Source organism: Maylandia zebra, linkage group LG10, assembly GCF_041146795.1.
Source record: "Maylandia zebra isolate NMK-2024a linkage group LG10, Mzebra_GT3a, whole genome shotgun sequence".
Lineage (NCBI taxonomy): Eukaryota > Metazoa > Chordata > Actinopteri > Cichliformes > Cichlidae > Maylandia > Maylandia zebra.
The window spans coordinates 4507049-4532132 of record NC_135176.1 but is presented as its reverse complement, the minus strand read 5'-3'; the positions used below and the strand labels follow the sequence as shown (position 1 = coordinate 4532132).

The 25084-nt window shown below is 40.2% G+C and overlaps 2 protein-coding genes across 3 annotated transcripts in view; both read right to left on the bottom strand.

The window, feature by feature from the left end:
- On the bottom strand, positions 1-17129 carry fez1 (fasciculation and elongation protein zeta 1 (zygin I)). The gene is made up of 10 exons (XM_004567438.4): positions 16974-17129; positions 12281-12633; positions 9015-9102; positions 6122-6208; positions 5407-5572; positions 2861-3168; positions 2246-2326; positions 1292-1367; positions 1139-1204; positions 1-985 (listed from the first exon to the last, which is right to left on the bottom strand). Exons 2-10 carry the CDS (start codon positions 12601-12603, stop codon positions 969-971), a joined length of 1212 nt encoding a protein of 403 aa, XP_004567495.2. The 5' UTR covers positions 12604-12633; positions 16974-17129; the 3' UTR covers positions 1-968.
- cfap58 (cilia and flagella associated protein 58) overlaps positions 17128-25084 on the bottom strand; it is a 21667-nt gene continuing 13710 nt past the window's right edge. For both annotated transcript variants that reach the window (XM_004567437.2, XM_076888920.1), the window contains exon 19: positions 17128-17535. In XM_004567437.2, coding sequence (XP_004567494.2) covers positions 17128-17535 — 408 coding nt within the window. The remainder of the gene's footprint in view (positions 17536-25084) is intronic.

The window sequence follows — 25084 nt, the reverse complement described above, 5'->3', positions numbered from 1 at the left end:
TGGGGTAGAATGTTTATTAGAATTTGCAATTAGCGATGTAACATTCACCTACATGACACAAAGGAAGTCATAAATATGCTAATATGCACAACTCTGTTGAAATGAGCTTCTTTCATCGGGGGATGATATCCACTGATATATCTCCATGTAGTTGGATAGGGATGAATGCACAGATACCTGTCACTCTGATGACACAGTAAATAAAAGTACAAAATAAACAGAGTCCATATCAAATATTTAGATACACGTAAAAAGAAATTAGAAATAAGTCAGAAGAGCACTGGATAATTAGCAAAAAGCAAAAAGTAAAGAAAAAAAGCTTTGTAATTCACTGCACTGCACCCGTAATAGTATTGTTTCCGCTCCTGTACACGGAGTAACAGTGCTAAGTTGGCAGATAAAAGTGCATGGCTTTTGTATTCAGATTAATCACTTTTTTAATCAGAAACCATACGAAGACGTGTGTGGATGCAGTATGTAGTTTAATTTTTCTGACAGTGTAGTCCTTATGAAAAGAATCAATGTACAAAACCATCACTGGTTAAGAGGTCATTTTATGATTTCAAAAATCAATGAAATTCTGTTAGAATTAAAAACAAGAGAAAGTAAAGTAATGAAGGAAAAGAAAGCAGTAATAACGCTATCACTGTACCAAAGTGGTGTTATGGTCATTATGTCATGCTCCATAAGTGAAGTCTGTTAAAAGTGGGAATCGGCTGTTCCACTTGTTATTCAGATGGTCACCGTTTTGTGGCCTGAGTTTGATGCGCAGGGAAGGGAGGAAGTGAGCTCAGCGAAAGGCAGTAGTTGTAGTTGAGGTGAATATGATAATGTTGATGGTGAGGATCCATAGTTGGTAATGGTAAAAGAGGGGAGGTCATGCAGCTTGAACCAGAGGAAAGTAAGGTCAGAAATGCCCTTGGAGAAGGAAGTTTCCATCACACTGCTGCCTCTGGCTTGGTGGCGCTTTAGGTAGGACACAGGACTGAAGAGGAAGACAGAACAAACTGCCTTGATATAGTTTCCAACATCCAAGAAGTTCAGACAGGCAATATTTCAAGAACAGAAAATGCCCCTGTTTTCCACTGTGCTGTGTAAAACGCTACAAAAGTGAGTAGAAGACTGTGTTTGCATTTACCTTTTAAGATGTAGTCGGTCAGCAGTGTAGGCACCTTCTCACTGTCCTCCTTCATGGCATAGAGTACTGCATGAAAAAAGCAGACAACAAGGCTGAATGTACTACTTCTGCCTTTTATTTGGCTCTATTACAGATGTTCTGGTGTGGTCTTACTCTTTGTGAGCATCTGCAGGTCATCAACAGATGGAGGGGTGCTTTTCTTCTCATATGGAATAACCGTGTTTAGGTACTGAAACAGAATAAAGGTTCAGAAGGCTTTCTCAGACTAATAAGAGAGTAATAAGTAGCCTCTGTTAATCTGAAGGATTACATTTCTCTCTTTTTCTTTTCTTTTAAATTAGACTTTTTTGTTTGTTTGTTTAAATTAGAATTTTGTTCAACCAAAGTGCAATCAAGCTAGTGAGTTACTTGTAGCTTTACATTACAAGTAACATGAGAGTAGTATCAATTTGTCAAGCTACTTTTGACAAAATATCATGAAATTCTGTTAAGTCATGGAGATGTGCCCTGGCATGACGTCAGCCACCTTCGTACTACTGAAATACTGGATTAAGCCTGAAGTCACCAGGATTAGTCCGGCTCCTGTTTTGCAGTATAGCTCTAAGAACACCAAACTTTGAATCTGAACCGTCCATCATTGCAAACCAATCTAAGTACCGAGAAAACCTCTGTCAACATACAGTATACAGTTGGAGATCTTCACCCTTACACCTGCTGGTCTTCTTTCCACAGTGCATTAGCTGAGTTCAGGCCAGCTAAGGTAGCCTTTATTTTCTTTGCACCAGTGAACCTTGAAAAGTCAAAACCATGTAGCTGGTTCCAGCTGGTGGTTGCAGCTGTTCACCAGAGGCATCTAACAGGCTTTCTAGTTTCAGGAGGTTCTCTGACACAGCCGACTGGCCATCCTTACGCTTAAGGATGGCCAGTCGCCTTACACTCACGGCTGACTACAAGAACCAACTGTTCACTTACCGTCTAATGAAACGAGAACGCCTAAATATGTCATTATATAATTTGCTCCATCTGTGAGTATTCATAATGGGTTGGCTCATCTGTGCATGTTTGTTTGGGTTTTTTTGTTTTTTATTTAAAACATTTAAACCTTACCTGCTTGTCATTCCCTGTGCTTCCAAATGTCTGTCTGATGCCTGTTTGTAGAATGTTGGAAATTCCCTCCATGCTGAAACGCTGTAGGACACACACACATACAAAGATATAGTGACCATTATTACAAACTACCAATTCATATGACAAAATTCATTTTTTAAATTATTCTTCAGCAGATTTCAGCATGGTATCATTGTGCAATTTATTGTATATATTGCATCCACTTCCTTAAGCCATCGGTATGCTCATATTAGTTCAGTAACAGAGAGTAAGGTACCAAGAGCCAGACTCACAGCACTCAGACTGCTGCTACATCGAATGGAGAGGAAATCCATTAGGCAGTTTCTCTTTTGCTGGATAGGACTGCACTGGGCAGTTACTGTACATAGATGATGGGTCACAGCCACTTTATAATCTTTCCTGGAAGATAATTTAGAGGCTAATGGCCTTTAGATATCCATTATACTAACAGTTAAAGAGGATGGGGAAAGGAAGAGCTTGCAGGCATTCTTGTTTTACCTTCCTGTAATTTATAGTGAAAAGTTTAAAAAAGAAATCTGCACATTCATAAAATGCCTCATATTGTTAATATTTGAGATTAGCACCATTACCCACCTTAACAAGCATGGTCCCTGTCTTCTGGCCTGTGGAGCTATCGTTGCCTCCATTCACAGGCACTGTCCCTCCCCCCTGCAGGCTCATGGCCTTGTCCCGACGTCTGCGTTTGCTGCTGTCTCGTTGCTCCTTCTGCCTGTTCTGCACCTCCATTAGTGCCGTGATGAATGTGTTCTTCACCTCTTTCTCAAACTCCAGCTCATCACGACGAGCCAACTGGCTGACGAGCTCCTCTGAGTACTCACGGATGGCGACTTCCACCCGGTGCAGCAGCTCAACAAGCGCTGAGCTGGGCATCAGGCTCAGGCCTGCAGGATGGATTTGAGAGCAGAAAGGTTGTGGGAATCATTAGAGTTAAGCAGGATGCTAACAGTAAAATAATATTCTTTGAATAGTCTGACTATTGGGAATCGGTGCCACTGTGACAGTATTAATTACCAGTAATGTATACTAATGCGGCCCAGGGTAATTTTGCTATATGAATAAGGTACTGTTGTATGAATAACATAATGAGCAGTCCCTGATGATAGCTCAGCGTATAAAGGAAGGAAGTGCAATCAGTATTTTGTAAAAAGAACACAAACAAAACAGCAGCTTGGGAGAAACATTTCTGACAATGCAGCTGGTACAGTGTAATCATTATATTACATCGCAGATGCCTAAAGACGTTGTCTGTGGCTGCTCATACTGTAATGCTTTAGCTCAACTGGGAAGTTTTTTTGAATTACAAATTTGATCATGTAAAATGCATGTTGAGGCAGAAAATAATATTATATTACACCCACACTAGATATAGTGCCATAACGTCCATTTACTGCACGTAAAGTCTCCACCATTTAAAAAAGAATTGTGAAATAACAAAATGAATACATGAGTGAATATCGATTTTGAAATTATTATTTTTATTTTTATTATTATTTAAATCTCTCTAACTGCAATTAAATTTCACAATAAGACCAAGGCTCTTTAATTAGTATACACTTCCCCCAGATACTTGAAAAAAATAATTTTATCAGCATTATTAAATACTTAATTTCCTAAAAAACACGTTTGTCTTTGATCCATGTATTCATGTATTCGTCCACTGTACAGTATTTACTTGTTTCATATAGTAAAATTCCCGAGAAAAAAAGAATGGTGTTAGAGAGTGTTAGCCAGTTATTTTAAAAAAGAAGACAATGTGAACAAAACAGCTGGTTTCTTCATGGTTTTGCGTAACTATTTTTAAATCCCTGTAGAACGGAACCGTGTAAGCTAGCGCAATAATTTTTTTTGTATATGAAACCAGAGGAGTTTCCTTCCACATATAGCTTTTCAAAAATTGCATAAAAAAATGCACTTTTTTGCAATTTATGTAGTTACTATGGACTTAATGCATACATATTATTAAAATATGGGCTATAACAGTTGTATTGATGCATAGCAACTTGAAATACTCCCAAAAATGGCACTACAGCATGTAAAAATATAAAGTAAGCTCTTGCGGCCTTGGTTCTATGGTAGGTCTTACAGGGTTAAACATGAGGTGTTTCCACCACTTTGGTACATGTGACCAATTTGCAAGGTGATTATTGTGCAGGGTGTTCATATTATGACACACATATCGTGTCAGTCACGGGGCAATTTTTTTGTCATTACATTGCAACTGTGAATCTAAACTATATAAAAAGGCTTTTGACTCCAAATATCTATCTGTATCTGTAACCTTTTGAGTGCTCTTCTCAATGGTGGAAAAGTAGAAGTACAAATAGCGTAAAAGTAGCTGAAAACCACTAAAATATGGAAGCAACATTTAGATATAGCAGCCAAAAAAGAAAGGTTTATTTTACTCATTTAGTGTTGTGGGTGGCTTAATTTATTGTACAACCACCATTTTACTTTGTTTTTAATATGGTGATTTCTCAGTGCAGCCAAAATTTCATGTTTGCTAAAGTTAGCTTGGTAATGCTAACTGACATAGCTGATAATCCCTGCACAGATGCGCATGTGCTGCATGTTTAATGCTGTTTCTGTTGATGTTTCTTTAAGAAGGTTAACTAATTATTATTTACAGTTTTTAGTTGTAAAGAAAAGTTATTGACCTCTTAAACTCTCATCTTCAAACTAACTAAATGAGATAACTAATGTACACAGATGGATAGTTATAGTTGTATTTGAGACTTATTTTTCCCTGAACATTGTATCTTTGCGTTAGGTTTAAATGGATTCATGTTGGAGCTTTTATGAAAAGGGTGATTATAGTTTTTAGCTTTAACTGATGATAATACCAAATAAGAGTCACACCTTTGGTATTTTATTACTATCTTGAGGTATGTACCTTAATTTTGACCTAAAGGATGACTTTAATAGGAAATTATCACATTTCTGACATGCTACTTAACAGAAAATATGCACTTGTTATGAAGTCTAGTCTATTATATCTAGTCTACGAGGTAATCCTGAACGATAGCATTAGAATAAATTAGTTAAAACAGCTCAGTCAGGACATTGCATAAGTCAAATGAAAATAAGAAATAACCAGAAACATGGATTATTCACAGCTTTACCTTCATAGGAGCAGTTGTTGTTTGAAGCCTGTGACAGCTGCCTGATCTCTTCTAGCAGGGACAGATTGGTCCTGGAGGAGGAGTGACTGACCTCTTCCTCCTCATCCTCCTCAGTTTCACCAGGATCTGGAGAATTCTCCATCATTTCAACTATCTCCTCAATGACCTTGAACACAGAAATGGAGGGATTCACAAATAAACAAGCTGACCAATCTGTTTAAAGAGTTTACACCCTACAAGCATGACTGAGGATTTATCTATTAATGAGTTTCTGTGGACTTTACTTTTGTGTTTCTGTGTTTTTAACTAGATTTTGTTATTGTTTCTCCCTCTTTTAATGTTAATGTACTTATTTTTATTTTAACTTATTTGCATTTTTCTGTGTAATTTTGAGTATGTATTACTTTAAGACATTTTGGGGGTGTCCCCCTTTTAATAGTGGTTCAGTCCAGAATCTATTTGGGCTGTGGCTTAACCAATTAGCCAATTAGCCAGTACCACCTCGTTAAATTTAATTGGTCAACTTGTTTATTTGTGAAGGTGTGATTGGTCCACTTGGATTTTTTCTGTTTCCTGTTTTTTATTTAAACACAAACTGTTTGACATTTTGCAATGACGCTGATGAAGGCATGACGCTGATGAAGGCCACAAGCTGAAACGTGTTGGTCACAAAAAATTTGCCGTTCACTTGATTTTTACACACACACACTCAGACCTGATCTGCTGTGATAAGAGGTTCTTCATTCAGGCAGTTGGCATTGTCGTTCTTCTCATTCATCTCCTCCTCCTCTTTTTCATGAATCTGCAAATGATAAATTATGCCAACAGATTACTGTGGTGAGGATGCCAGCAAGAGTCAAATGCTGATGTCTTTGCATTGGAGTAATTGATGAAAATACACATTCAAAAAAAAAAAAAAAATCAATTGGTGTGTTTGAATGACAGCTCATTCAGGAGTTGTGTTCATTTTTTCCCTGCTCTGTCCAGCAAAAAATGGTAGACAGATTCACTTTGGCAAGTAGAGTAGTCTGCGTGAGCGTGCTTGTGTTCATAAAGTTTCTCCATTTAATGTTTAATAATGGGTGTCAGGAGCTCAGCCCCATCCCCCAGGACCTGAAGCAGTAGACCTGGGCCCCAGAAATGTAGAGGCCCTCCAGAGCGTGAGAGCCCCAGGTGGACCACCACAGGGACAACCGCAGTTCCCACTCAGAGAAGAGCAAAGGAGAGCCCTGGGGAGGGGTCACCCAGCAGCCACAGTGCAGACGCCCCAGGTGACTGCAGCGACAAGCTCACAGACTCCACTGGCTACACCGGAGCAGACCAAGCCCGAGACCCAAGGACACCCCAACCCCCACCAAGAGCAGACAAATCCAGGGGGCCCAGGTCCCACCAAGCAGCCACCAGGAACAAGCCAGTACAGAACCAAGCATCCAGACCCAGATACCGAGAAGTACCAATGCACCAGCAGATGGGGGCAACAGTCACTGGCAGGGAATGTGTCAGGGGGAAATAGGCCCCCACACCTGAGGGAGCCTGAGATGTTCTAAGAGAGAGGGGGAGGGTGACATGTACACATAGACAAACAGGCAGACACACACCCTCTTTGGAGACACACAGAAATGGATGCCGTACACACACTTTATACTCCCAGGTCCAAACACCAATAACCCCCAGATAGGCAATCAGCCCCCAGATTCAGGAGATGCCTCCCCTTCAGTCTGGGGTGGAGACAAGCAGACCATCCTGGTCCCCACATCAGGAGAGCAGCCCTCCAGCCCAGACCCCAACTGGCCACTTGAGTTCATTTCTAAGTCTGATGTTTAAATATTTAAAAGGTTTTACATAATTTACTGTTACATTACTATCACATTTTAAAAACCACTTACTCATTCCATTTTTAAAAGCATGTAAATAGACTGCATCCTGTTTACGTGTGGAATTGAAGGAGGAGGCTAGAGAGAGGGTGTCTGTCTCCTGAACCTGAACTGTGAGCAGGATCCACAGGAGGAGATATTTTTGTGAAATATCTTTACTCCTCACAACGTTTCCTGGACCTTTTACGTTAGTGATACATGAATCACCTCTGGTGGTCCACAAAGGTACTGTAGATGGGCTACAGCACTAACAGAACAGTTTGAAATGACTCGCAAGTATATTGAGTTAAATATTTTTTTATAAATGTATTTATCGATATAAAAAGTGAATAAAACATTCGAATAGGAGCTGGTTAGTTTGTGATATTACTCATTAGCCTGACCTAAATTTGATGCTCTTGTATTGACGTTTGTGTCCCAGTGGCAGATGGGTCACTATGACTGAGCATTAGCAAGCTATAGTGAAACAGCCTATGTTTTTATATTTTTCAAATAACATTTGAGAAATACATCACTTTCTCTTGAACTTTTATTGAAGATGAATTTTCTGATTTTTAAGTTGGCTGCAGCGCTCTTGACTTTGATCATGGCTGCTCTAGCAACGTTCAAAACTTATGGGTTTCCATTAAGCCTCAGCTATACTTTGTCTGTGGTGCTATTGAGCAAATAGATAGCATGATCACATATGATGGTGCATGTACCAAACATTTTTTTAATTAAGCACTGTTACCATACGTTTTATTATCAACTTAGCATTTAACAGTTTATCCGTTCCTCCATGCTGATACAATAATGAGAAAGTGATAAATATCCATGTTACAAAAGGAAAATCTATTTTGTGGCTCAACTCATTTCGAGTTAAATAGAACCACATTTTTATAATATTTAAAAAGTGTGGCAGGAGAAACAATCAGAGGTATAAATGCAGAGAAAAGATTGTCCTCACAGGAAGCTGTCATATGTTAAATATTTTGTGTCTCTCTAGGTATAAAACTTTTAGCTTGAAGGCATGAATGTGATACATTTCCACAGCCACCCTCTGCTCCTGTGATAACCACAGCTCCTCTGGCCTTCACCAGTCCAAACATGGCGTAGAACACTAAGTGTCTGCTGTCCAGCTGAATCTGACAGGCAATCAAGGAAACAGAGGAGGAGGAGGCAGAGCTTAGCTGAATGCCAGACCAGTCACGAGTGGTCAGGCATGCTTTCAATTGTCAGCATGAAATGAATTTTACAGGAGCAGAAACTAGTCATACAATTCATTTTAGCACATCGAGATGGAAAATAATGACACACAGCATTTGTCTTTAAGAAAAGCATCATGATTATCCTTACAAACACAGAAATTAGTGAATGTAGTTAACCATTCATAGCAAGCGAATAGACCAACATGTAAATATTTGACTGTGAGGTGAATTTTCTGGGTCAGACGTGTTCATGTAAGGATGAAATGTGTAAACAAACATTAGAGTGGACCAGAGAATGAGCTTCCCATTCATTCAGCACCCACATTACACCACAGTGCTAAGGATGCTCATCAGAATAGTTTGCTATCAGTTCAGTGTATTCGTTTATATTTAATACTAATTTACAGCAAGAGTCATCTCAAGGTGCTTTTTTACTATTGATGAGAATAAAAATTTGCATATAAATAGTGCAAAGCTATTCCTACATGTATATTATATTATATTAATTAGATTTAAACTAAACATGAAGGCGTGGCATGAAATGTACCTCCTGGTCAGAGATATTGCCGTTGATTCCTTCCGAGTCGGTGCCGTCCCAGGTGGCGATGTAGTTGTCAGTTAGAGCATCCCACACACTGCAAAACAACACAGACCCATGTCAAAATGCAAACCTACTCAAGCAAATATCAAAAAGAAGTATAAAGACAAAATTTTTGCCCTCAGCTTTTGCCCTCAATAGATTTGTTTTTCTGATTGTAAAAAGCCATGTACTCAGCCCTATGTTCAGCATTCTTCAACTCAGTCAATATTTCATTGTGGTGGAGTTCAGGGCTGCAGGGCAGCAGTGCACAATAGAAAAGAAGTGCAGCTTACTACGTGTTAAACGGTATCCGCAGCAGAGATTTAGATAAAGTTCCTCACATCATTGTACAAAGTGTTCTCCAACTCTCCCAGCGTCTGTCTGAGGCAGAGTGAAGTAAAAACTGGGAGAGAAGTGTCCTTTGTGTCTGAGCTTGTGTGTGTGTGTGTGTGTGTGTGTGTGTGTGTGTGTGTGTGTGTGTGTGTGTGTGTGTGTGTGTGTGTGTGTGTGTGTGTGTGTGTGTGTGTGTGTGTCACTCAGAGGTTGGCTGAGGCCTGTTTCCCTGCTCCCAGTGGCACTGCCTCTGCCTGCTTACACAGTGGACTCCATTGAGCTGGCAGCTTACCTCACCAGTCATGCCTGTGTGTCATGGCTGCTCACACCAGGCCAAAGATTAGTTCTAGTTTTCCTAAAAGTTAACAAAGCCTGATGGCACCTCTCTGGGTTTTCAGAGGTATATTTGTTGCCAATGCGATTCTAATTTGCAGGATCATTAACAGCTCTGGTCGCAGAGTTTGCCTTTTTATATTAATGTGGCAGTACGCTACAAAGTGATTTCAAGTGCATTGGTATTGCTTTAAAACTAAAGAGCTTAAATCAGAATACAGGGGAAAAAAACTGCTTAGAAGTGTCAACAACACACCACAATCACACTGTAGAGTAGTGTACTGTAAGTGTTCAGGCAACATGCTGTAACTTGCACTGTACTGTATTTTCTAACTGTTGGATTTCTATTCTGTTATACAGTATTAAGGACCTTCTGACCAACAAAATATACTGTGCACCCCTTCAGGATACCAGATTTTAACTAACTAACTAATATAACCAATATCCTCGATGCATGAAGGAGCGTTTCCGCAGGTCCTTCCTCCCTGCAGCTGTCAGACTGTACAATCAAAACAACAATCATAGATGTTTACATCTGCGCTTTAACTACAATAATTTAATCAACCGATTTACACTACAACCTGGGTTTGCCTCTTATCTGTTGTTAATTTTATTTAATTTAATAACTGTACAATACTCTGTTTATAGTAACTATTGTCCTTAATGTAAATGTGTAAGAAAAAATGTGTATATTTCTGTTCTGTGTCCTGTGTACTGTTTGTTATATATGTGTCTTTCTGGCTGCTGTTACAACCAAATTTCCCCTTGTGGGACAATTAAAGGATAATTCTATTCTATTCTATTCTATTCTAATATATTGTTACAGGATACAGTATCTTATTCTATATAAGATTTTTATCTAATCTTTCCTTTCTTTAACAGCCTTGAGCTAGTCGCACATGCTTTCAAATCCAGATGGGATTACTGCATTTAGTACTGCACTAATATCACAGATGAGTATGTGCCAAGGGCAGTGCTAGTAAGAACATTTTTTACTATTTCAGCCTGGTTACACACTGAGTCTAGCTAGCTGACTGGTGGCTGTAGCTTTATATAACACTTCAAGTGGTACCAGTCTTCTTATGTGATGCTTTTTCCTATAAATAAAACTGAAGAATTGAAATGCAGTAAAGCCAACGTAACCAGTCACAACCACATCAGAAACCAGAGCAGCACATGAAGAGCACGTTCTGTGTTTATAACACATGGTTGGTCATCTGGCCTACAGGGAGTGGAGGTCCATGTTCCAACGCTGTCCTGCTGTGTTTCCTGGCCTGCAGCCACACAACAGGAATCATTCTGTTTAAATTTCTAGCTCTCCATCAGCTTGACAGATTCACTCAAAGCTGAGTTTCAGATCAGGGACTGCAGGGATTACTCCAAAATATGCCACATAGGGTTTTCAACCAAGCTGCAGATTTAGACTGGTGATTAGTTTTGTTGGTGTGTCAGCTTCTCCTGTTTGCTCCTGTGTGACATAACAAAACGCAAACCTTCCAGTTTCATTAACACCAGTACCACCTCTTCATGGGACAAACTCTTCTGAGGAACATGGAACACTCATGTATGTCTGATTGAAATGTATTTCTTATGGTTTCCTTATTTATGACACTAGTGTATCAATCCACCCACTGCCTTTCACTCTGCTCTGTACTCACTCAGAGCTTTATTAACCAATAAAAGCTCACCTTTCTCACCAGAAATTAATCATTGCTCAAAGTCATATAATCCTTTCCAAAAAACTCTGCTGTCACACCTACAGTCAAGCTATATTTAGCATGATTCAGAGAACGCCTCAGAAGCTGCTAGCAAGAGGAGGAGGCTCTGGCAGTCAGAGGAGAGGCAGAGACTGGGACAGAGCCAAAGCCAACTGAGGCGTACGACGCTGCACGCTGAATAATTCAGCATGCAGCCTGACATGGTGGAGGTGGGGAGGGTGGGGTCACAGTGCTGATTGACTGCATGTTTGGGGATGTTGTGGTCTGTGTGTGGAAATGTTTTGGCTTTTGTTCCAGGCTGCCAAGTCGTTTCAGCCTCCAGTGTGTGTGTTGTAAATGGAAGCATAATGAGCATATTGCTAACTGATTAACATGAAAGGCTGTTCTTTTTTTTATGTCTGTTGATATTCTACCTCCTGTATTTCTTTAGGGGACTAGGCATGTTTCTAAAAATGTTCTTTCATATACTTTCTATGTCAACATAACTGTAGCAGAGATCCTGCAGGTTCACCAAGGGACAGAAAATTTAAAGACAGAATATAGATTAATAACTTTTTCACTCAAACATTATTTTTTTTACGATAATTCCAAATAAAACAAACCCTTGTAGACTGTATCTGCAGTAACAGAAACTGACTTTATTTTTTTTCTGTTTTTAAAGGGATTTTAGCTGGGTTTAGAATTGGTGCCTCAAGTTAAGCTCAAATTGTTCTGGGTTCGTTATAGTTTACACACTGAACAGTGTCACATCCTTTATTACCACAGCTGTTTGGAAATACACAGTAACAGATGACTAAAGACTGAAAGATTCCAATAAGTAAACCTTGCTTCAGATATTGTGTCACTTACTCTTCATCTTGCAGTCGCTCCTCGTCCTCCTGATTGTGTGACTGGTTGCGTATGGGCGCCAGGCCCTCCGTCTTGGTGTTGTAATTGTGGAAGCACACATTGAGCTTCTCGTCAAACTCATTTACCAGGTCCTCCATTGACTTGAAGCTCATCATCTCAGAGAAGTTTTCCAGTTCAGAGAACTCCTCACGGGTGATGGAGGCCAGGGGGACGGTGGTGGTGGTGGAGTAGGAGTCGTTGATGAGGCTTTGGTCCATCTCATCCATCCTACAGGGCCGGAGGTCCTCAAACTCCTCATCTAAGCACACAAGAGGGGCTTCCATAGTGTCCCCTATCAAGTTAATGTCTGAGTCCTGCAGGAAACAGAGTCATGCAGCATTTAATGAACTGATTTTGCTGAATTTTGAAGGGCTTTTAAATTCAAGACATTTTAAGTTTGAGCATATGTTGCTTAATAAGCCAAGGCCACAAATGTGTTTAAAGAAAAGACCTGGTCAGTCACAGCACAAAGGTTTTTCGTGATTTCCATCTGTCCCCATCTGCTTTATTAACCAGTGTCCCAGAAGGATTTATCTGGTCTAGCATAAATCATGCCTCTCTGTCCTCATGTGGAATGACACCAGCACGTCTAGACAAAGAGGAGATAGAGGTAGGTGTGCCAGAAGGGGACCAGGTCCCAGGGGGGACCGAACCAGTTTGCTTTACTGGTAAACCAGTTAATTAAGTACACCAACAATGATTTAACTGATGAGCGCTTCAATATTCTGGGACATGAAATTATAGAACCATTTGACAAAGTACATTGTATATTATAATCGTGCTATTTTTGTGTTGGTCAAAGCTTTGCTTGATATACACTGAAAAAATACTGAAAAAATAATTTTGGATTACATGAACATTTTCCATGCAGTTTTATTACATAATTGAACTGTAAAATATTTAATGGAATCTGGCAAATCATTGGTGTCTATTCAGTTTATACCAAGCACATTTTCCTTAATGATTAATTATTTGAATTAAAAAAACAAACCCAAACCTTTGATTCCATACATTTCAGCTGATTATTATTTTTTAATGGTTGTTTAAGAGCAATTTTAACCCACACCACAACCTTTCCTGGACATAACCATGCTTTTTATTACCTAAACCTAACCAATCAGGTTGAGATAGCATACATAAACACTAGGGGTGCAACAATACTCGTATCGATATTGAACCGTTCGATACAGTGCTTTCGGTTCGGTATGCATATTTATCGAACAATACAAAATGTTTTATTTATTCGATCAACTTTTCTTCTGATGATGCTGTCTGTGTTGAGCGCTCAGTGGATCTGCGTTCGACTACTCCGCCTAGGCTGCACTGTCGAGCGCAGATCCACTGAGCGAAGCGCAAGCTAGCAAGACAGAAGCTAAGCTCGTTGCAACATGGCAAACTGAACCTCCCCCACCCTCATTCAGATCTGGCCTTTGGAACTATTTTGGTTTTCATGTGAAGCATAACCCTGATGGTAAGCGCGTCATGGACAAAAGTCAAACAGTATGTCGGATGTGCCACGCAATGCTCAATTGGTGGGAACTAGTACGCTAGCGCAGTTAGCTTGTTAACCTGTTGACACCATCCAGCCCCACGCAACGGACGATCCGAGTTAACTCATTAACGGAGATTTGCCGCGTTATGGCGTTAATGTCATTTTAACGAGATTAACGCTGACAGCACTAGTGGGAACACAACGAATATGACTGCACATTTACGCCGACATCATCCTAGTGCAAAGACAAGTGGAAGCAGACAAAAACAACAAGCATGCATGCTACAAACTTTACCCGAGTCATTTAGACAGCCGTTAGCACATGATTCTCCTTATGGGGACCTGATATGTTTAATATGCTGCTGAGAGTATAGCCCAGAAGAAGCGTATAGTATAGCTTTTATTTTGGAAAGAGACATTTCTCTGTAATAAACTCTCTTTTCCAAAGAGTGATTTCTCGATCAGATAGATTAATTTTTTTTATTATTTTGTTGTTTCAGCAACATGAAATTTAAAAACTGTACTTTTGAGTTAAAATATATATTTATAATTTTAATAAATGACAAATTAAAAAGGCATGAACATTTTTTTGTATCGAAAAAATATCGAACTGTGACACCAAAGTATTGAATCGAACCGAACCGTGAATTTTGTGTATCGTTGCACCCCAAATAAACACATACTATACTGCTACTATAGACATACAATATAAGGATCCATATAATATTGATACATTTCATTTTCTGTTAATTAACTAAACTAATTAACTATCAATGTATCGTTTGTTCACAATAAATGTTACCTGAAGACGTTCTTCTCATTCAGATGGACTGACTCATGTTCCAGTAGTGGTACAAACATATAGGTAAGGATCATTTTTTAACACTATCATAACGCTTTTACTTCAGACTTCAGAGCAGTATTTCAAAATGTTTTAGAAAATAAACAAATTTATTGGTAAAATTTTACTAAAACACAAGTGACCATTAGAGTTTCAAATTGCAGCTTTTTTGTGTTGATTGTTTTATTATAGTACCGTATTTTTCAGACTATAAGGCGCACTTAAAATTCTTTAATTTTCTCAAAAATCGACAGGGTGCCTCATGTATTAATTCTGGTTGTGCTTACTGACCTCGAACCGATTTTATGTGGTACACGGCATGGAAAAATATGTCAAAATGTTTTAGTACGACTTTGGTAAGCTACGAAGCTGCACCGCTTGATGGATTGTCGGAGCATTACGGCTACGGTAGTCAGCCTCGCAGAGTAATACGTACTGTGCGAGAACATAATATTGTGGTATCTGTATAAGGACCCCAAAATGGCACCTGTTAAGAGACATGCTTACGAAGCAGATTTCAGTCACGTTTTGTTATAATTCCGTGTGCCTTAAAGTCCGAAAAATACGGTATTTACCTTGGTATGTTTCATTTTTTCCTGTGAAATTAAGCTTAGCTTCAGAAGAACAGAGAAAACTTACAGGATGAGGTATGTTAAATGTTCCCTTTGAGAAATTAGTTCTCAGATTCTTATATTCAAAAGTTTATTCCATTAGTTTGTGGTTTAGCTTATGTTCCAGAGTTGGTGCCTAGTGTCAAACTTGATACCAAAATGTGGAAAAGATTAATAGAATTTATCTATTTAAATTGGTGAATTACTGTTACTGTTTACACAGTTCGTAGTAAAAATATATAAATAAATATCATACTTCAGTTAACTTAACTGAAGAGTAAAACCAGTATACACTGATAAATGTTAATTAAAAATAGTATGTGTATGTGATTTAATTTAATAAAACCAGAGAGAGTGAAGGGTGCTGACAGTCAGTGCTGGAGTACATCTTTTCTGACAAGTTGTGCTTTGCTCAGGCTGCCTGACGCAGTGTCAGACAGCAGTGAGGACTAATTTAGCTCCTTTGTGCTTTGCTGGACTGTGGCCTGGCGTAAATGGGTAAGTACAGAGAAGTCCATTTAAAAACAAGCTTGTTCGAGCCTCTTCCTTCTCATCGCTGCACTCAGCAAAGTGCTGCAGCCGGATATCGTCTTTCAGAATCTCTCCCTTACTTTCTTACTCTCCTCACTGTGTAGCTCGCTTACTTTGTTTGTTAGTGATCTCCCATTAATGGTCTTAACTCTTGTTTCAGTCCACACTGCAGTAGAAGACAAACACATACACATGTAATGGTGACTGACAACTTGTGTCTGTCAATAGGCCAAATTAGGTGGATCTGGTCTCCCAAATAAGGAGCACAGACATGGAAATTAGTGGCTGACTCAAACCTCGCCGTGGGGACTCTTTGTAGGAGGAATTGATGAACTGCTGCTTGAAAATCTGGCAGGCTAAGAACAAAAATTGCAAATTAAATTTCTTAAGAACACTCGTCCCATCATGCAGTAGCCTTTCTGCTTACTGCTGGGTCAGTTTAAGCTGGATGTGGAATATTTTGCCATGGCACAGGAAAGGTGGGAGTTTACAGCATCCTTAAAAATGGTGACAGTATAGAGATGGAGCTGTTAGAGATGTGCAGGTACCTGTATCTGTGTGTCAGCTTTTTTTGTATGTGACCTTCACAGAGAGTGGTAGTGGTCTCAGGTGTGCATGGAAGTGCCAACTGCCTGAACTCATCAGAGGTCATTTAATGCAATGGAACCAAATCTCTAATTCTATTTTTGAGTAGCAACTGCTGAATCAGACAAATCAAAGAGCAGCTCCCTTGCTCTTTTTTTCTAAAGAATTCTTTTATCCTCATTCTTTTGCTCAATTCATTTGAGCATTTTCAAATGATGCCTTGTTAAGTGCTTTTAAAAATAATAGGCTGTGGTGTATTAAGAATATAGAATAAAATGTCACATCTTTTACAGCAATCATTGTTTTAAGCTTATAAAAAAAGTCATATCAATGTGATTTTGTCCCACATAAACTGAAAAGGATTCCTTTTTAAATCAATATTTACTGCCATGACAGAAATGGAAATCAAGCAAGTGCATGTCATCAGCTCATCAGAGGAAGGGGAAAAAAAGAGGTAATGGGGGAGGGAGAGAAGAGAGGAAACCATGGTTACAAGGCAAAGATGGTAGCAAGATGCAAACGAGGGTCCGGAATAACGGGAAGGACTGGAAGAACAGACATCGGGATTAGAGTGCAGACAAGAAGACAGATTACCTGTGGTTAGAGGAGCCGTTTTTGTCCTGGCGTGGTGTGTAGGCAGGATCTTCTCAGAGAAGAAGAACAGGCACCTCCCTTCACAGCAAAACCCAGAGATGAGCAGCAGCAGTCGCATTCATTCCAGGGTGAAAAAACAGAGCGAGAGGAGAATTCAGGGAGGTGAAGTGTAGTGTGAGCTTTGGTCTGTATCCCTACCCTCACCCGTTAGCCCACAGACACCCTTATCTGTCCTCCTATAGCCCGTTGTTTTCCAATCAATAGGCAGCCAACCCAGCTCATTCAGAGCCTGCGCACTGCCAGGTCCTGTGACGATATCAGCTCTCCTCACCCTCCCTTTCCCCACGCTTGCTTCCCTCACTAACCTCTCTTTCTCTCTTTGTCCCAGCCCCTTCCTGCTCTCCCTGCCTGCCAGCATTAATTCCCTAATATTCATGAAGTAGGAAGGAGGGGAGGCAAGGGGCTTTGGTAGGAGATGATGCTTGTAGCGAGGTAGCCCACTGTGTACACACAGTGTGAGCATCTTTTCTTTTGTTGTCTGCTTTGACATTCTGCCATAGACCTGAACACACAGAGAGGAAAATATAGCTTAAAATTAATTTATAGATATATACATATATACAAAAAACATCATAAAAACATGCTTTGTTTTTTAAATGATGATGGAAATGCAAAGGAAAATGCAGAGATAGACACAAGGTAATGATTCATATACTGGAATATAAACCAGTGGCACTCTTAGGTTTTCTCATGTTTTCTCACATATACAAGTCAGATTTATCTTCAGTCCCCTTTTGAGTTGTTCCAAAAGGAAGATTAGGGGGAAACAATCTGCCTGTTAAAATATGAATTTATCTTTGAGTAGCTCAGGGTTTCACAAGAATTTCTGCATATGTTTAAATTATGGTACACATATCTTTTTGGGTTTGTAAGTCTGCCTGAACACAAGAAGGCAGGAATACTGAGATAAACTAGGAAGCTCAAAGAAACCTGGTTCACAACTTACCTATCTCCAAAAAGTTTACATAGCATTCCAAAGAGTTGGAATACTATGTAAGACACAAACAAAAACAAGATTTACAAATCTGTTAAACCCAAACCTGTTTACTTTAGAACATAGAAAACATATGAAATGTTTGAACTGAGAGATTTTACTGTTTGTTACTATTAGCTCATTAGCAAGTGGTGCTAAAAAGAAACAGCTTTGTAACTAGATGAGTTAATACCATGTAACATGACTGGGTATAATCTACAAAATGCATCTACAAAATGTTGAAAAATTTCAGAATAAGAAGTCAAATTGAACAGGATACAGAAACCATCTTCTCCCAGCCAAAGTTTATTTGAAAAAGAAACTTAAAATGACCTCATGTTTTTCCTTAAAGGATGCATTTTCTCATATTTGGCAGCAGTAATAAACAATGTGATGCCTTTTTCATCCAAGCCTGTGATTTAAATCCAGTTAATCCCTACTTTCGACTCTGTGGTCAAGGTTTAGACCTTTCAGAAAGGTCCATCTGGGCCAGTATGAACATGTGCACTCACATAACAGTTTGTATGTTACTGTCACACTCTGATGCTCAAGTTTCCAAATATCAAAACAAGATCTTCACTTCGGCCAGGAACATCCAGCTCTGAGCAATACATGAGAGGACTAGACTTATTAAAGGTTTCACAGAAAATTAGCAACCAGAGAGAGTTCTGTGCATGCTCTGTGTGTTTTCCCACTTATTTTAAACAGTGATGCTGTGATATTATTTGGACATTTTTCCTGCAACCCAGCACTTCATGAATATTTTCATTTTGTATTTGGTGACAACCATACAAATGAAAAAATGTTAATGAATAATATCCTAGAACTGAAACTGGCAGCTTCAGCAGTCACAGGCAGAGAGGAGTGTTGCGTATGACGTCAATACATAGGAGGTGCTGCCCTGGCCTGCTCACAGGCGTGCAGTGTAAAATCAGCATGCGCACTGCAACAAGCCAACAAAAGCCTGCACACACCATCTTCATTAGCCTGCGTGAGCAGCTGCTTCTTCAAGCGAAAAAGAGAAAAAAAGGAAGAAAGAAGACATGTCCTGTCAGAGGCCTCGCAGTACTACAGCAACACAGCTCACACAGTCCAGACTGGTTGCCATGGTTATACTGTAACAGCACTGGAAGAGGAATAACTCCATATATATATATATATATATATATATATATATGCTAAACAAGGGTGGAGGAATTTGTGTGCAAATAGTCATGAACTACTACACAAATAAAAGTATTTTATTTGAAAATGGGGATAATAAATGCACAACGTATAAAAGAGTGCGTGTTCCTGTGTTATTCCACGTAAACATGTTGCTATCACGCCTCAGTGATGAACACACCTTCAACCCACGAAGAATCGTCAACAAACAGCTGTAGCTTTCACAGGACTTTCACACGAACTCAGTTAAATTATCATGACTTGCTGCACACTGTGTGCCCAAGCTGCTATAAAAATGTACTGATTATTTATTTTAGGGCCACATGTAATACTGTCCCACCAGAAAACGTCTGTTTCTTTAAGGGTTGCACCTATAATTGTGCTCGCACTTATAATGATCACATGGTATCATTTGGGTTGCTGTGCTGAAAACAAATACATGTATGTTCTATTTATAATAGATTTTTTCTTCTGATAAGGCATGAGCCAATGAAGTGGTATGTTTTTTCGCTTGTTTGTTAGTAGGATTATATGTAACCACCAAGCCAAATTTTAGGAAACTTGGTGGAGAGTAGGAGCATGGGAAATGAGATCACAGTCTTTAAAATAGCTTATTCACAAACAATCCTCCTCCTGACTGTCCTTCTAGTTTAAATATATATTTTCTTTTATTCCTGGCAAAGAAAACTATAAAATCATGTCTAAGTAATTTGGTAGATGGAATGCACTGTGGTGAGTATTTTGCTGACATCTTGTGGAGATGACAGGGATATCATATTAACTTACTGAAATGTTTCACGTTTTATAACTGAATGATCCGAGGTAAAAATAAAAAAAAAATAAAAAATACAGACAGAAGTACAGATACTTGTGTTAAAAAATACTGTAGTAAAAGTTGAAATACTTTTTTTACTCGAGTAAAAGTGAAAAAGTACAGACTCTGAAATGTACTCAAAGTAGAAACAGGCAACAGGTAAAGTATTTTCTGTTGCCTACATGGAAGAGGATGACTTCACACCTAAACAGAAAAATGAGTACAGTCTGGGGTTACAGTGGGATTTGGCAACACTGAGATCTGTAGCTTTTAATATCAGGTATGACAACGCGATAAAAGTCTTTTTTTATTAAATCTCATGAAAATAGGCTTCCAGTACAATATTCTGAACAGATTCTGAACACTACATTTGACAAATTTTTTAATGCTTGTATTGTTAAACAGAATGTGAAGTCTTTTTAAAATGCTTTAGATGGCAATAAACTAACTAACTAGAAGCAAAAACTGCTGCTGAGTGAATGTGTGAAAGACGGAGGTTTGAACGAAAGAAAGCATTTATATTAAAACATTTTATATGTATGCAAGTTCCTTTACAGACAGATGAGTCAACATCTGGTTAGCATAGATCTATGGCAGAGCCCAGAAAGATCAAGACTCAGAATAGCACAACATTTAACAATCATGAACTCGATTAGATAGCACACACATCAGAACACTGCAAAACACATGAGTAATGTTCACATTATTCTCTTATTTTAAAAATGAAGAAACTGAATGTTTTACTGCCTGAGCAATCTGTAGTGGTTGATGTATAGTTTAATGGTCAAATGGAGAAGCAGTGAAGCCCAGATGGAGCTGTGCTGATGCTGTGGCTGTGAAAACTGAACACACGGGATTCTTTATTCTTTTCCATTCATACAATCATGTACAAATTGTTAGATTGGATCATTATATCCATCAGATATATATTATTGGGAGGTATAGTGTGCTTCATAAATAAACCCTAAAGTTGTTTGGTGCCCATCAGCAATGTTCCCTCTAATTTTTCATGTGTCTGAGCGAACACACAAACTCCCTGAGCGGACACTTGGACCACTGTGAGCAACATTAGACGTGTGCACTGTGGTCACGCCAGCATCGAATCCATCCAGGTTACATGGTTTATTAAAATAATCAAATTACAGCGTTTACATTTATGTTAGACTACTTTTAATTAACTGCTTTAGCCCACTTACAATGAAAATGTAAAAAAAATCTTGTTCATGACCTGTGTAGCATGTTAACACTATTGTAAGTAAAAATAACTTGAACTCCAATTTTGAAAACACAACTTTCTTTTTTTATTTATTGTTTTGTATAAAGCTCTGACTTGTATTATGAGTATGAGTCTGTGGTCTGGGAGAGTCCTGTAACTCTCTGTCTGCAAAATACAGTATATAATGACCAATGTTGGGCAATTAATTATATAGTTACTTCTTCAAAAAAGTAACTGAGTTTTGCAAACAACAAAGTTTTTTGCAGCTGTTTACCTAAAAATGCAGCCAAGGTGTTTTTTTAAATAAACATTTCAAACTATTTACAGAACAATCAGCTGTTCTGCATCACATTTGATGCCACACAAATTATTTGTGTCACTCCAAAACTAATTTCTGTCCACTATGAGATGAAGGAGAACAACAGCCTGATACCTGCAGGTCTGACAACAGGAGATGTATCACTGCTGTAACACCTGTAACATTCAGCAGTCGCCTCATTGTTCTGACACACACAACAAAACTATTGACTACACTACACACTAACGACACAAGATTTGCGCTTAACGTCGCAAATCTCTCACATCTCAAAACACCGCCGTCACTCCTAAAACTTCCCCCTTTCCTAAACAACTACATGCCATGTTGCCATATCATTCTTTGATTGGTCGACATGGTACATTTTTCGACCAATAGGAAAGGGTGGGGTTTTTTGGTTTTGTTTTTGCTCACAGGCGGAGAGTGCTTTCGAGCGTTTTCCCTATAAAACGCTGTTTTTACGTTTCTTCCTGCAGTAAATATAAATAACGATAGTATTCAGGAAGAAAACCAAACATTGCAGATATTTTTATCATAACTCTGCTTTTCGTGCCCTATCAACACAATTTAAAAACTGGTATAAAGTCCACACTTTTTCTGTCAATTGTTCCGTCTGTCCGGCTCACATCTCCAATGGTTGTACACGTTGTCATTAACGTGGCTTCACTCCACATCAGCCACGCCGCTTTGCTAGCTAAAACACCGGTGTCGGCACATAAGGACGCTGTCATAGCCTGTCAACGACGTTGATTAGCTGCGTATATACGAATGTGAATCGCATCATTGGGATAAGGTGGCATACAGCGGGGGAAAAAAGTATTTAGTCAGCCACCGATTGTGCAAGTTCCCCCACCTAAAATGATGACAGAGGTCAGTAATTTGCACCAGAGGTACACTTCAACTGTGAGAGACAGAATGTGAAAAAAAATCCATGAATCCACATGGTAGGATTTGTAAAGAATTGATTCGTAAATTAGGGTGGAAAATAAGTATTTGGTCACCTCAAACAAGGAAAATCTCTGGCTCTCACAGACCTGTAACGTCTTCTGTAAGAAGCTTTTCTGTCCCCCACTCGTTACCTGTATGAATGGCACCTGTTTGAACTCATCATCTGTATAAAAGACACCTGTCCACAGCCTCAAACAGTCAGACTCCAAACTTCGCCATGGCCAAGACCAAAGAGCTTTCGAAGGACACCAGGAAAAGTATTGTAAACCTGCACCAGACTGGGAAGAGTGAATCTACAATAGGCAAGCAGCTTGGTGTGAAAAAATCAACTGTGGGAGCAATCATCAGAAAATGGAAGACATACAAGACCACTGATAATCTCCCTCGATCTGGGGCTCCACGCAAGATCTCATCCCGTGGGGTCAAAATGATCATGAGAACGGTGAGCAAAGATCCCAGAACCACACGGGGGGACCTGGTGAATGACCTGCAGAGAGCTGGGACCAAAGTAACAAAGGTCACCATCAGTAACACACTACAACGGCAGGGAATCAAATCCCGCAGTGCCAGACGTGTTCCGCTGCTGAAGCCAGTGCATGTCCAGGCCCGTCTGAAGTTTGCCAGAGAGCACAAGGTTAAATACACGTAGACATTGAGGGCTAGCAGGAGGGACCATGCGCTTACCTGCTGCTCTCTGGCAGGTAGCTCCATGCCCTCCTGGGTTTTAAATGCACCTTAGAACACACATGCATCAACACTACAATGAGCGGGTGGAGGGAGGTTTGGAGTCTTCTCTCACCCCCGTTCTCTGCGACCTGCTGGAGCGGGGGGGATAGGAGGAGGAGTTGGCCGTCCGACTGCGGTCTGGAGTGTGGGGCCTCCCTGCTGCTGCGGAGTCGGGGCGGTCTGCCTCCCCCCACCGCAGGGAAAAGGGTAACACCACCTGGGTCTGGGTGCAGTTCCCCCTCCAGGGGCAAGGGTACCTAGACCCGGTTCGTAGAGTACGCTTGGGGAGTGTGATCGTGTGTACAGCGTCTCTTTATGTCTGTCTCCACGTTGGTTGAGTGTGGAGTAAGTGCATATGAGAGCATGAGGGTGGGAATGGATGTTTGTGTCTGTGTGTGCCTGTATGTCTGTGTCTATATGTCAGGTTGGGTGTCAGGCGCCACCTCTCTGGGGACATCTCAGGCCCTCCAAGGTTTGGAGGCCTATCTCCCCCCACCACCACTTCCCCTGCCAGTGGCGGACTCCCTCAGACATCGGTGCGTTGGTGGTTCTTTGTGTCCGGGGATGGGCGTCCAGGTACACACCGGCTCACTCCTTGGCGGCCGCTTATCGGGGCCTGGAGCCTGGGGCTCGCTCAGGCCACTTCGGAGGTGGGGTGCCCCCGGCCTCTTGGCCTGGGGCTCGGTCACTCAGGCACGGCTGGCTGCCGGCGAAGCTCACGGGCGCGTCACTGCAACTCCCCCTGGCTTCTGCTCCGCGGCTGCTGAGTGAGCCCTCATCTGGGACTCTCCTCAGCTCTTTCTGGGACAGTGGCGCGGCTGCCCCTCTGTTGGTCTTCCTTGGTCTCTTGTGTTCTGGGGGCCTCTGGATGTCTGGAGTTTTGATCTCCTCCATACCTGCTTCATGCCCTGGAGGACGGGGCTGTGGCCCCCCCACACCCTCTAGCAGATCATTACATGAAGGAACCTTTTAAAAAACAAAAAACAAGCGCGTCCATGCTCACAGGTGTACACACGGGTGATCACACCCACAAACTACACCCTTTTTGGCTCCTACCTCAAAGCACACTGTGTTCTGTTGATCTTATGTGCTGCACAATAATGTTTAATATTTAGTATTTACTGTCATATTCCCATATATCATTGTGATGCTGTTTATTCTATTACTCTTGTTCTCTTCTGCTTGTTTTCTTTTTTCTTTCTCAGCAGGTGATCCAGGTGATTGATATATGCATTTTTTTTCTTTTTTTTTTTCTGCTCATTCTGTTGGTTTTTGTTTTTTGCCCTTCTCCCCCGTCCCTCTTCTCAGCTGTTTCTCTTTCCCTCTTTCTTTCTCCCCTTCTTTCCCCCAGTCAAGTCTGTCCCATATTCAGTAAGTGAAAATAAAATAAACAATAAAAGGTGAATCAAATGGACCATTACGGCAAGGCTGGGATGGTCAATTTGGTAAAGTAAATCCGTTGGGCATCTTTCTTTGCCTTTAGACAACAATTCTGATGGCAAAAGAGCTAAACGGGACAGGCAAAAAAAAAAAAAAAAAAAGAGCACATGGATAATACAGCAGAGGATTGGGAGAATGTCATGTGGTCAGATGAAACCAAAGTAGAACTTTTTGGTATAAACTCAACTCGTCGTGTTTGGAGGAAGAAGAATACTGAGTTGCATCCCAAGAACACCATACCTACTGTGAAGCATGGGGGTGGAAACATCATGCTATGGGGCTGTTTTTCTGCCAAGGGGACAGGACGACTGATCCGTGTTAAGGACAGAATGAATGGGGCCATGTATCGTGAGATTTTGAGCCAAAATCTCCTTCCATCAGTGAGAACTTTGAAGATGAAACGAGGCTGGGTCTTCCAACGTGACAATGATCCAAAACACACCGCCCGGGCAAC